This window comes from Triticum dicoccoides, chromosome 2B (genome assembly GCF_002162155.2).
Source record: "Triticum dicoccoides isolate Atlit2015 ecotype Zavitan chromosome 2B, WEW_v2.0, whole genome shotgun sequence".
Taxonomy (NCBI): Eukaryota; Viridiplantae; Streptophyta; class Magnoliopsida; order Poales; family Poaceae; genus Triticum; species Triticum dicoccoides.
Genome location: NC_041383.1, coordinates 24,350,994 through 24,364,244, shown reverse-complemented (window position 1 = coordinate 24,364,244; position 13,251 = coordinate 24,350,994). Strand labels below are relative to the sequence as shown.

Here is a 13,251-nt window from a genome sequence, read left to right as displayed (position 1 = left end):
CGTAACTCTCCGGTACTTCGATAAATACCCGAATCACTCGGAACCTTTCCGAACTCCGAATATAGTCGTCCAATATATCGATCTTTACGTCTCGAACATTTCGAGACTCCTCGTCATGTCCCCGATCTCATACGGGACTCCGAACTCCTTCGGTACACCAAAACTCATAAACTCATAATATAACTGTCATCGAAACCTTAAGCGTGCGGACCCTACGGTTCGAGAACAATGTAGGCATGACCGAGACACGTCTCCGGTCAATAACCAATAGCGGGACCTGGATGCCCATATTGGTTCCTACATATTCTACGAAGATCTTTATTGGTCAGACCGCATAACAACATACGTTGTTCCCTTTGTCATTGGTATGTTACTTGCCCGAGATTCGATCGTCGGTATCCAATACCTAGTTCAATCTCGTTACCGGCAAGTCTCTTTACTCGTTCCATATACATCATCTCGCAACTAACTCATTAGTTGCAATGCTTGCAAGGCTTAAGTGATGTGCATTACCGAGAGGGCCCAGAGATACCTCTCCGACAATCGGAGTGACAAAACCTAATCTCGAAATACGCCAACTCAACATGTACCTTTGGTGACACCTGTAGTACTCCTTTATAATCACCCAGTTACGTTGTGACGTTTGGTAGCACCCAAAGTGTTCCTCCGGTAAATGGGAGTTGCATAATCTCATAGTTACAGGAACATGTATAAGTCATGAAGAAAGCAATAGCAACATACTAAACGATCGGGTGCTAAGCTAACGGAATGGGTCATGTCAATCAGATCATTCAACTAATGATGTGATCCCGTTAATCAAATGACAACTCATGTCTATGGTTAGGAAACATAACCATCTTTGATTAACAAGCTAGTCTAGTAGAGGCATACTAGTGACACTCTGTTTGTCTATATATTCACACATGTATTATGTTTCCGATTAATACAATTCTAGCATGAATAATAAACATTTATCATGAAATAAGGAAATAAGTAATAACTTTATTATTGCCTCTAGGGCATATTTCCTTCAGTCTCCCACTTGCACTAGAGTCAATAATCTAGTTCACATCGCCATGTGATTTAACACCAATAATCATATCTGTATATGATTAACACCCATAGTTCACATCGTCATGTGACCAACACCCAAAGGGTTTACTAGAGTCAATAATCTAGTTCACATCACTATGTGATTAACACCCAAAGAGTACAAAGGTATGATCATGTTTTGCTCGTGAGAGAAGTTTAGTCAACGGGTCTGTCACATTCAGAGCCGTATGTATTTTGCAAATATTCTATGTCTACAATACTCTGCACGAAGCTACTCTAGCTAATTGCTCCCACTTTCAATATGTATCCAGATTGAGACTTAGAGTCATCTGGATTAGTGGCAAAACTTTCATCGACGTAACCCTTTACGACGAACCTTTTGTCACTTCCATAATCGAGAAACATATCCTTATACCACTAAGGATAATTTTGACCGCTGTCCAGTGATCTACTCCTAGATCACTACTGTACTCCCTTGTCAAACTCAGTGGTGGGGTATACAATAGATCTGGTATACAGCATGGCATACTTTATAGAACCTATGGCTGAGGCATAGGGAATGACTTTCATTCTCTTTCTATCTTCTGCCGTGGTCGGGCTTTGAGTCTTACTCAATCTCACACCTTGTAACACAGGCAAGAACTCTTTCTTTGACTGTTCCATTTTGAACTACTTCAAAATCTTGTCAAGGTATGTATTCATTGAAAAACTTATCAAGCGTCTTGATCTATCTTTATAGATCTTGATGCTCAATATGTAAGCAGCTTCACCGAGGTCTTTCTTTGAAAAACTCCTTTCAAACACTCCTTTATGCTTTGCAGAATAATTCTACATTATTTCCGATCAACAATATGTCATTCACATATACTTATCAGAAATGCCGTAGTGCTCCCACTCACTTTCTTGTAAATACAGGCTTCACCGCAAGTCTATATAAAACTATATGCTTTGATCAACTCATCAAAGCATATATTCCAACTCCGAGATGCTTGCACCAGTCCATAGATGGATCGCTGGAGCTTGTACATTTTGTTAACACCTTTAGGATTGACAAAACCTTCTGGCTGCATCATATACAACTCTTTTTTAATAAATCCATTAAGGATTGCAGTTTTGTTATCCATTTGCCAGATTTCATAAAATGCGGCACTTGCTAACATGATTCGGACAGACTTTAAGCATCGATACAAGTGAGAAAATCTCATCGTAGTCAACACCTTGAACTTTGTCAAAAACCTTTTTCGACAAGTCTAGCTTTGTAGATAGTAACACTACTATCAGCGTCTGTCTTCCTCTTAAAAATCCATTTAATCTCAATGGCTTGCCGATCATCGGGCAAGTCAACCAAAGTCCATACTTTGTTCTCATACATGGATCCCATCTCAGATTTCATGGCCTCAAGCCATTTTGTGGAATCTGGGCTCACCATCGCTTCTTCATAGTTCGTAGGTTCATCATGATCTAGTAGCATGACTTCCAGAACAGGATTGCCGTACCACTCTGGTGCAGATCTTACTCTGGTATACCTAAGAGATTCAGTAGTAACTTGATCTGAAGTTACATGATCATCATCATTAGCTTCCTCACTAATTGGTGTAGTAGTCACAGGAACAGATTTCTGTGATGAACTACTTTCCAATAAGGGAGAAGGTACAATTACCTTATCAAGTTCTACTTTCCTCCCACTCACTTCTTTCGAGAGAAACTCCTTCTCTAGAAAGGATTCACTCTTAGCAACGAATGTCTTGCCTTCGGATCTGTGATAGAAGGTGTACCCAACTTTCTCCTTTGGGTATCCTATGAAGACACATTTCTCCGATTTGGGTTTGAGCTTATCAGGATGAAACTTTTTCACATAAGCATCGCAACCCCAAACTTTAAGAAACGACAACCTTGGCTTCTTGCCAAACCATAGTTCATATTGTGTCGTCTCAACGGACTTAGGTGGTGCCCCTTTTTAACGTGAATGCAGTTGTCTTTAATGCATGACCCCAAAACGATAGTGGTAAATCGGTAAGAAACATCATAGATTGTACAATATCCAATAAAGTACGGTTATGACGTTCGGACACACCATTACGCTGTGGTGTTCCGGGTGGCGTGAGTTGCGAAACTATTCCGCATTGTTTCAAATGTAGACCAAACTCGTAACTCAAATATTCTCCTCCACGATCAGATCGTAGAAATTTTATTTTCTTGTTACGATGATTTTCAACTTCACTCTGAAATTCTTTGAACTTTTCAAACGTTTCAGACTTATGTTTCATTAAGTAGATATACCCATATCTGCTCAAATCATCTATGAAGGTAAGAAAATAATGATACTTGCCGCGAGCCTCAACACTCATCGGATCGCATACATCAATATGTATTATTTCCAATAAGTCAGTTGCTCGCTCTATTGTTCCGAAGAACGGAGTCTTTAGTCATCTTGCCCATAAGGCATGGTTCGCAAGCATCAAGTGATTCATAATCAAGTGATTCCAAAATCCCATCAGCATGGAGTTTCTTCATGCGCTTTACACCAATATGACCTAAACTGCAGTGCCACAAATAAGTTGCACTATCATTATTAACTTTGCATCTTTTTGGTTTCAATATTATGAATATGTGTATCACTACGATCGAGATCCAACGAACCATTTTCATTGGGTGTGTAACCATATAAGGTTTTATTCATGTAAACAGAACAACAATTTATTCTCTTACTTAAATGAATAACCGTATTGCAATAAACATGATCAAATCATATTCATGCTCAACGCAAACACCAAATAACACTTATTTAGTTTCAACACTAATCCCGAAAGTATAGGGAGTGTGCGATGATGATCATATCAATCTTGGAACTACTTCCAACACACATCGCCACCTCGCCTTTTTACTATTTTCTGTTTATTCTGCAACTCCCGTTTCGAGTTACTACTCTTAGCAACTGAGCCAATATCAAAATGCCGAGGGGTTGCTATAAACACTAGTAAAGTACACATCAATAACATGTATATCCAATATACCTTTGTTCACTTTTGCCATCCTTCTTATCCGCCAAATACTTGGGGCAGTTCCACTTCCAGTGACTAGTCCCTTTGTAGTAGAAGCACTTAGTCTCAGGCTTAGGACCAGACTTGGGCTTCTTCACTTGAGCAGCAACTTGCTTGCCGTTCTTCTTGAAGTTACACTTCTTCCCTTTGCCCTTTTCTTGAAACTAGTGGTCTTGTCAACCATCAACACTTGATGCTTTTCTTGATTTCTACCTTCATCGATTTCAGCATCACGAAGAGCTTGGGAATCGTTTTCGTCATCCCTTGCATACTATAGTTCATCACGAAGTTCTACTAACTTGGTGATGGTGATTAGAGAATTATGTCAATCACTATCTTATCTGGAAGATTAACTCCCACTTGATTCAAGCGATTGTAGTACCCAGACAATCTGAGCACATGCTCACTAGTTGAGCGATTCTCCTCCATCTTTTAGCTATAGAACTTGTTGGAGACTTCATATCTCTCAACTCGGGTATTTGCTTGAAATATTAACTTCAACTCCTGGAACATCTCATATGGTCCATGACGTTCAAAACGTCTTTGAAGTCCCGATTCTAAGCCGTTAAGCATGGTGCACTAAACTATCAAGTAGTCATCATATTGAGCTAGCTAAACGTTCATAACGTCTGCATCTGCTCATGCAATCAGTCTGTCACCTAGCGGTGCATTAAGGACATAATTCTTCTGTGCAGCAATGAGGACAAACCTCAGATCACGGATCCAATCCGCATCATTGCTACTAACATCTTTCAACACAATTTTCTCTAGGAACATATCAAAATAAACATATGAAAGCAACAACGCAAGCTATTGATCTTACAACATAATTTGCAAAATACTACCAGGACTAAGTTCATGATAAATTTAAGTTCAATTAATCATATTACTTAAGAACTCCCACTTAGACAGACATCTCTCTAGTCATCTAAGTGATCACGTGATCCAAATCAACTAAACCATAACCGATCATCACGTGAGATGGAGTAGTTTTCAATGGTGAACATCACTATGTTGATCATATCTACTATATGATTCACGCTCGACCTTTCGGTCTCCGTGTTCCGAGGCCATATCTGCATATGCTAGGCTCGTCAAGTTTAACCTGAGTATTCCGTGTGTGCAAAACTGGCTTGCACCCGTTCTAGATGGACGTAGAGCTTATCACACCCGATCATCACGTGGTGTCTGGGCACGACGAACTTTGGCAACGGTGCATACTCAGGGAGAACACTTCTTGATAATTAGTGAGAGATCATCTTAAAATGCTACCGTCAATCAAAGCAAGATAAGATGCATAAAAGATAAACATCACATGCAATCAATATAAGTGATATGATATGGCCATCATCATCTTGTGCTTGTGATCTCCATCTTCGAAGCACTGTCATGATCACCATCGTCACCGGCGCGACACCTTGATCTCCATCGTAGCATCGTTGTCGTCTCGCCAATCTTATGCTTCTACAACTATCGCTACCGCTTAGTGATAAAGTAAAGCATTACAAGGCGATTGCATTGCATACAATAAAGCGACAACCATATGGCTCCTGCCAGTTGCCGATAACTCGGTTACAAAACATGATCATCTCATACAATAAATTTTAGCATCATGTCTTGACCATATCACATCACAACATGCCCTGCAAAAACAAGTTAGACGTCCTCTACTTTGTTGTTGCAAGTTTTACGTGGCTGCTACGGGCTTAAGCAAGAACCAATCTCACGTACGCATCAAAACCACAACGATAGTTTGTCAAGTTGGTGCTGTTTTAACCTTCGCAAGGACCGGGCGTAGCCACACTCGGTTCAACTAAAGTTGGAGAAACTGACACCCGCTAGCCACCTGTGTGCAAAGCACGATGGTAGAACCAGTCTCGTGTAAGCGTACGCGTAATGTCGGTCCGGGCCGCTTCATCCAACAATACCGCCGAACCAAAGTATGACATGCTGGTAAGCAGTATGACTTATATCGCCCATAACTCACTTGTGTTCTACTCGTGCATATAACATCAAACCATAAAACCTAGGCTCGGATGCCACTGTTGGGGAACGTAGTAATTTCAAAAAATTTCCTACGCACACGCAAGATCATGGTGATGCATAGCAACGAGAGGGGAGAGTGTTGTCTACGTACCCTCGTAGACCGAAGCGGAAGCGTTGACACAACATAGAGGAAGTAGTCGTACGTCTTCCCGGTTCAACCGATCCAAGCACCGTTACTCCGGCACCTCCGAGTTCTTGGCACACGTTCAGCTCGATGACGCACCCCAAGCTCCGATCCAGCAAAGCTTCGGGGAGGAGTTCCGTCAGCACGACGGCGTGGTGACGATCTTGATGTTCAACCGTCGCAGGGCTTCGCCTAAGCACCGCTACAATATGACCGAGGTGTAATATCATGGAGGGGGGCACCGCACACGGCTAAGAAACGATCACGAAGATCAACTTGTGTGTCTATGGGGTGCCCCCTGCCCCCGTATATAAAGGAGTGGAGGAGGGGAGGGCCGGCCCTCTCTATGGCGCGCCCTAGGGGAGTCCTACTCCCACCGGGAGTAGGATTCCCCCTTTCCTAGTCCAACTACGAGTCCTTCCATGTAGTAGGAGTAGGAGACAAGGAAGGGGAAGAGAGAAGGGAAGGAAGGAGGGGGTGCGGCCCCTCCCCCTAGTCCAATTCGGACTAGGCCATGGGGGGGCGCGTGGCCTACCCTAGGCAGCCCCTCTCTCTTTCCCGTATGGCCCAATAAGGCCCAATACTTCTCCCCGGCGAATTCCCGTAACTCTCCGGTACTCCGATAAATACCCGAATCACTCGGAACCTTTCCGAACTCCGAATATAGTCGTCCAATATATTGATCTTTACGTCTCGACCATTTCGAGACTCCTCGTCATGTCCCCGATCTCATCCGGGACTCCGAACTCCTTTGGTACACCAAAACTCATAAACTCATAATATAACTGTCATCGAAACCTTAAGCATGCGGACCCTACGGTTCGAGAACAATGTAGGCATGACCGAGACACGTCTCCGGTCAATAACCAATAGCGGGACCTGGATGCCCATATTGGTTCCTACATATTCTACGAAGATCTTTATCGGTCAGACCGCATAACAACATACGTTGTTCCCTCTGTCATCGGTATGTTACTTGCCCGAGATTCGATCGTCGGTATCCAATACCTAGTTCAATCTCGTTACCGGCAGGTCTCTTTACTCGTTCCGTAATACATCATCTCGCAACTAACTCATTAGTTGTAATGCTTGCAAGGCTTAAGTGATGTGCATTACCGAGAGGGCCCAGAGATACCTCTCCGACAATCGGAGTGACAAAACCTAATCTCGAAATACGCCAACCCAACATGTACCTTTGGTGACACCTGCAGTACTCCTTTATAATCACCCAGTTACGTTGTGACGTTTGGTAGCACCCAAAGTGTTCCTCCGGTAAACGGGAGTTGCATAATCTCATAGTTACAGGAACATGTATAAGTCATGAAGAAAGCAATAGCAACATACTAAACGATTGGGGTGCTAAGCTAATGGAATGGGTCATGTCAATCAGATCATTCAACTAATGATGTGATCCCGTTAATCAAATGACAACTCATGTCTATGGTTAAAAAACATAACCATCTTTGATTAACAAGCTAGTCAAGTAGAGGCATACTAGTGACACTCTGTTTGTCTATATATTCACACATGTATTATGTTTCCGGTTAATACAATTCTAGCATGAATAATAAACATTTATCATGAAATAAGGAAATAAATAATAACTTTATTATTGCCTCTAGGGCATATTTCCTTCAGTATATACATGTGTAAGTGTGAATAATGGTGTTGATTGTGAGACATTCGATGATATATATATATATATATACATATATATACAGTTCTATACGTACGAGAAAATCTATTTATATATATGCATAACGTGTACAATTTGTAGTATCGTGAAATACCAGCAAACAAAAAAAATGTAATGGAAAATAAAAAAAAACACCCAAACATTTAGTACCGATTGGTGTTACCAACCGGTACTAAAGCCCTACGCGCACCCGGGCCTGGCTCGTGCCACGTGTTAGCACTTTAGCGCCGGTTCGTGACGAACCGGTACTAAAGGGGGGGGGGGACCTTTAGTCCCCACTCTTTAGTGCCGGTTGTAGAACCGGCACTAAAGGCCGTTACGAACCGGCACTAAAGGCCGGTTCTGCACTAGTGATCCTGCACACTCTCATACATCAATTGGCTGTATCCTGCACATTCTAGATCATTTAGTTGGCAGAACATTTTGTTCATTTTTTATTTTGGGAATTCCTGTTTAGTCAGGGAGTCGAGAGTGCGTGTTCTAGTGGGAAGTTTCATGGCGAGTCACCTGTGTATCACACAGATTCGGCGAGGGATCCCGGCGTGGTGCTCCCCGGCCAAACTGTCTGATCCCAGCATGGCGATTTATTGATTTCCTTTTGCAGCAATTTGAGTTGGAATAGAAGGAAGTACATAAGAGTACTGAGAGGATAGTTTAGATGCTTTTGCTCAACCCTCTCAAAATGCATCAGTGTGGTTTCTCTGTTTTCTCTTAAGTTGTGTTCATATAGGTAACCAGTTGGCTAGTTTGTTGTAACAGTTGCACAGGAATGCAAATGTAGTTGGATCACACATATACGTATGTTAGTTGGCTAGCGAACTTATGAAGTTGCACAATGAGGGCTAACCAGTTGCATAGTCGATGATATTCTGATGGGTACACTGCGTAAACCATGTTCAAGCAGTTTGTGTGTGTGGTTTTTTGGTTGCACACTTATGTTTTTTGGTTGTTTCACGGGGTGGGTGAGTTGATTCTGTTTTTTACACAAAACTCTATGTGCATTGGTGTGCTTGATAAACTAGTTGCACAACAGGCTCTATCTAGTTGGCTAGTCAGGCTTGTGCAGTTGCACAACAGGCTCTATCTAGTTGGCTAGTCAGGCTTGTGCAGATTCACAAGAGGCTCTACCTAGTTGGCTAGTCAGGCTTGTGTAGTTGCACAAGAGGCTCGACCTAGTTGGCTTCTCACTGGACTAAGAAATTGGTTTTCATTTTTTGTGTTATTGGAGGAGTGAATTTTGTGGATGTATATGACCTATGGAGCTTGGTGAGAAATGTGGTGGTTATACAGGGTTTGCGATGTGAGGGCTCTTAGGGTTAGTTGCTGTAGGAGCTTGCAGATTTGTTTCAAATGTTTTTTTGGCCATTTTTGTGCAACCGGGCAGTCCCCTTTGTGCAACTTGTTAGATAGAACCAACATTATGATAAAAGTGGCCAACTTAATTTTTGTTCTGATGGAGTATTGTGTTTTGGTGGCACTTATTTTTTGTTCAACTAGGCAGCAAATCATGTGCAACTTTTCTTTTAATTCAAACTAGCCAACTTCATATATAAAAGTAGCCAACCCACCACATTTTCTCTCCCCTGTGCAATTTCTGTTAATTTGACTAATACATTGTTCGCATTTTTTTGTTGCAGAGAAATTTTCTTCATTTTATCATTGCCCTCAAGTACAAGTAATTTCTGACAAACTTTCTTTCCCATGGTTCGGATAGGGTAGCCGTAGGGGAACGTGTGGCTGGATTGAATCCTTAAACTTGATTTGAGATCAGGTTATCATCAGATAAGAGTTGAATCCTCAAACTTGATTTGAGATCAGGTTATCATCAGATAAGAATCCAAAATGGTTGGAGAAGGAGATATGCCTGACAATGAAACATAAGTTCCCATTTTTCTTTTCTTTTTACCCTATTAGCACTTTAATTTTTTGGGTTTTATCCTCTGGCCATTTTATTATGCCCCTTTCTTTTACCCTCTTAGCATCCCAATTTTTTGTTCATTGTAGGGTTCTGCAAATCCGATCTCACGACGGAACTCAAAAAGGGCTGCTAAGCGGCAGCCGCGTGGCAATGATAAGAACAGGATGGAGAGGGTGATGATGTGAGTGGAGAACATCATTCCTTTGGAATTTATTTTCCTTCATTTTTCTTTTGTCCTTTAGATTTTTTATATGGCACATATACATGTTTAATTTTTTTCTCAACCCCTTATGCTTGTTCATTTTTTTCTTACACAACTTTAGGGTGACGAAAGATTCCTCTTAGTAAAATTGCAGAGAAGAAAGGTGCGCGCGGAGGCAGTATCCAAAGGGATATATGCCACATCTTCTGCAGCAGCCGCTGAGGTAACATAAAATTCCATCAGGAATATTTTTTACTCCACATACAGGCAGCCAAGTGTATTGATTTTTATACATGGTTGCAGAAGGACAAATTAAGCATTGGCATGCTCAACTTTCTCAGTTGCTCAACGTTGCCATCTTCAAGTTTTTTAGAATTGTCCCAAGAGTATGTAACGACTTGGCATCATCAGGCTTTCTAGTTGCAGAATAGTATCTAATTAGTTGGCAACCTCAGTTTGCACCACAATATACAACTAGTTGACATCCTCGGCTTCTCTAGTTGCACAAGAACTCAGATTAGTCTCATCTTAAAAAAATTGAGGATTGCCCAAGAGTATGTAACGACTTGGCACCCTCAGGTTTTGTAGTTGCAGAAGAGTATCTAGTTAGTTGGCACCCTCTGCAATTCTAGTTGGACACCATTATTCAAGTAGTTGACATCCTCAGCCTCTCTAGTTGCGCAAGAATATCTCATTAGTTGGCATCATCAGCATTTCTAGTCGCACAAAAATATCTCATTAGTTGCCATTACCAGCATTTCTAGTTGCAGAACAAACAGAATATCAAGTTGCCATCCTCAACTTTTTTATCTAGTTTTCCAGAGAACAAATTTTTGTATGTAATGATAACTAATCACCTCTGCTTTTTTTTTTGCAAACCCCAAGATATTGTTCAAGCGAATGAGAGTAATGAAGCAGAAAATGTTGAACGACAATCACAAGCTGGCTACCTGATGGAGACTGCCTGGTACGCCTCTCTCCTCCCTCTTCTTTACCACTTCCGTTCATTGCGTTGTTTTGGATCCAGGATGGCTGGATGGGACCCTTTCTTTCGTTGAGAAGAAGGATCCCTGTGGAGAAGGAAGTGTGGGCGAGGGGTGCGTGGAGGCTTCAGGAGTTAGTGCGCTATCACGTGATACCGATCGTCCTTTGTTTTCTGATTCTTCACGGGTCGGAACAAAGTTTTCTTTACGGGATCAGGTGGGGATAAAAAGTTACTTTTTTCGGCTGGCCGCTCGCGAGCGCTAGCAGGCCAACGGCCGCTAGCCAGACGCGTCCTTGAAAAAATGTTGATCATGTATATATGAATGTACTTCCTTTGTTTCTAAATATAAGTCTTTTTAGAGATTCCAATACAGAATACATAAGGAGCAAAATGAGTGAATCTACACTCTAAAATATGTCTATATACATCCGTATGTAGCCCATATTGAAATCTCTAAAAAAGAATTATATTTAGGAACGGAGGGAGTAGAATGAAATAAATCCAAAAAAAAAGTGTAGAAGGAAAAAGAAAAAAAAATGAAAGAAACAGAGAAGAATAAAGAAATGAAACAAAAGAATACGAAAAGAAATGAAACAAAACGTAGATTAAAAAATAAAGAATGAAAAAATTGAGCGGAGAAAAAAATAAATAAAAGAAAAGAAAAGAAAACGAAAAAAGAAGGAAAAAATGGAGAAGACCGGCGCCCGACAGCCCCCAAGAAGCCCAGTCAAACGGAGCTGGCTGGGCTACTGCTTACTCCACTAATTAAGCAGGCCGGGCTCAACTGGAGCCCAGTTCAAACGGCGGCAGAAGAAGCGGAGAGAACAATCCTTTGCTTCGGTCCGAAGTCACTTGACGAGCGGCGGCGTGTCCATCGATCTGAACTCGGCCGAGAAAACAATCCATGGATCCTTTTCCTTTGCCCGCATCCTCAAGCCTCGAATCGCTTGCAACCTCTGTCATTCCATTCCTCCCCTCCTCACGCACGCAAGCTACCCGCCTCCCTCCTCCCCTGCCCTCCTCTGCTATATATGCTCCCCGCCATGGACACCCTACTCCCACCCATCCATCCATCGATCCATCAGCCTCCATTGCTAGCCAGCCACCCCCATTACTCTCCACCTAGCCCAACAACAACCACCGCCGCCGCTGCCATGGCTTCCAACAACACCACCAACGCGGCCTCCGAGGTGAGCAACGCCATCACCGACCTCAACGACCACCTGGCCACCGCCCTCGGCGCCGGCGATGAGGCCGGCAAGACCACCGTCATCACGCTGGCGGGGGAGAACAACGGCGCGGCCATGGACGCGGAGGACCTGGTCGTCGTCGAGGCCGGCGGCGAGGGGGACGAGGAGGAAGGCGAGGACGAGGAGGTGCACGTGGCCGCCTACACCAACAGCAACTACCAGGCGGTGAACAACTCGGTGCTCCTCGCCGGCAGCTGCGCCGTCAGGGACCCCGGCGTCCACGTCGTCATCGTGGAGCACGTCGACGACATCCGCGACTGCGACGGCGACGAGATCTTCGAGGACGGCGAGGTGGCCAAGTGAGCCAATCTATCGAGCGGTGCGGATGACGATGCATGTTCTGCTTCTACTCAATTTGGTCGGCCGATCGGTGGCTTCTTCAGGCCGTCTCGAGATGCTGCGTACTACCCTGAGTCGTTTGGAGTTTATTTACTTTCTATCTACATAAGCGTTTGATCATGCACATGTATGCATGTGTTTATGTATTGCATTTACATGTATACGTCCTAGTGTCTGAAAACATATTTGTATGTTATGTAAGTTTGCTTCATGTGCGGTTCTGAAATATTCACTGCTCCTAGCTTTTAAGGTCACGATCCACGTGGAATGTGTTTGAAGCCAATCTGTTTCAGGCTCACTTTTTATGTAACTGCTTTCGACCATTAATTTAACAGCAATACTACGGATTGCCGGTGATTCTTATGCAATTAGTTTTACAGGCTGACATGAAAGTCTTTGTTTTTTTAGATTACAGATTGTGTTTACAAAAGACCACTCCCCTCTAAATACGTTGAATTTTTTTTAATACAGGATGAACATTTTCTTTATAATGCACTGTGAACCTTTTTACTATATATAGAGTTAACATCTTCTTAATATATGATGAACATTTTTGTAATACGTGGTGAACTTTTTGTATAATACACAAAAAAAGAG

At 42.5% G+C, this 13,251-nt stretch overlaps 1 protein-coding gene across 1 annotated transcript; it reads left to right on the top strand.

Annotated features, from left to right (window-relative positions):
* Positions 1-12,058: 12,058 nt before the first annotated feature.
* Positions 12,059-12,915, top strand: LOC119361884. The gene has a single exon (XM_037627044.1). The coding sequence runs from the start codon at positions 12,097-12,099 to the stop codon at positions 12,616-12,618; it is 522 nt and encodes a 173-aa protein (XP_037482941.1). The 5' UTR covers positions 12,059-12,096; the 3' UTR covers positions 12,619-12,915.
* The last annotated feature ends 336 nt before the right edge of the window (positions 12,916-13,251 follow it).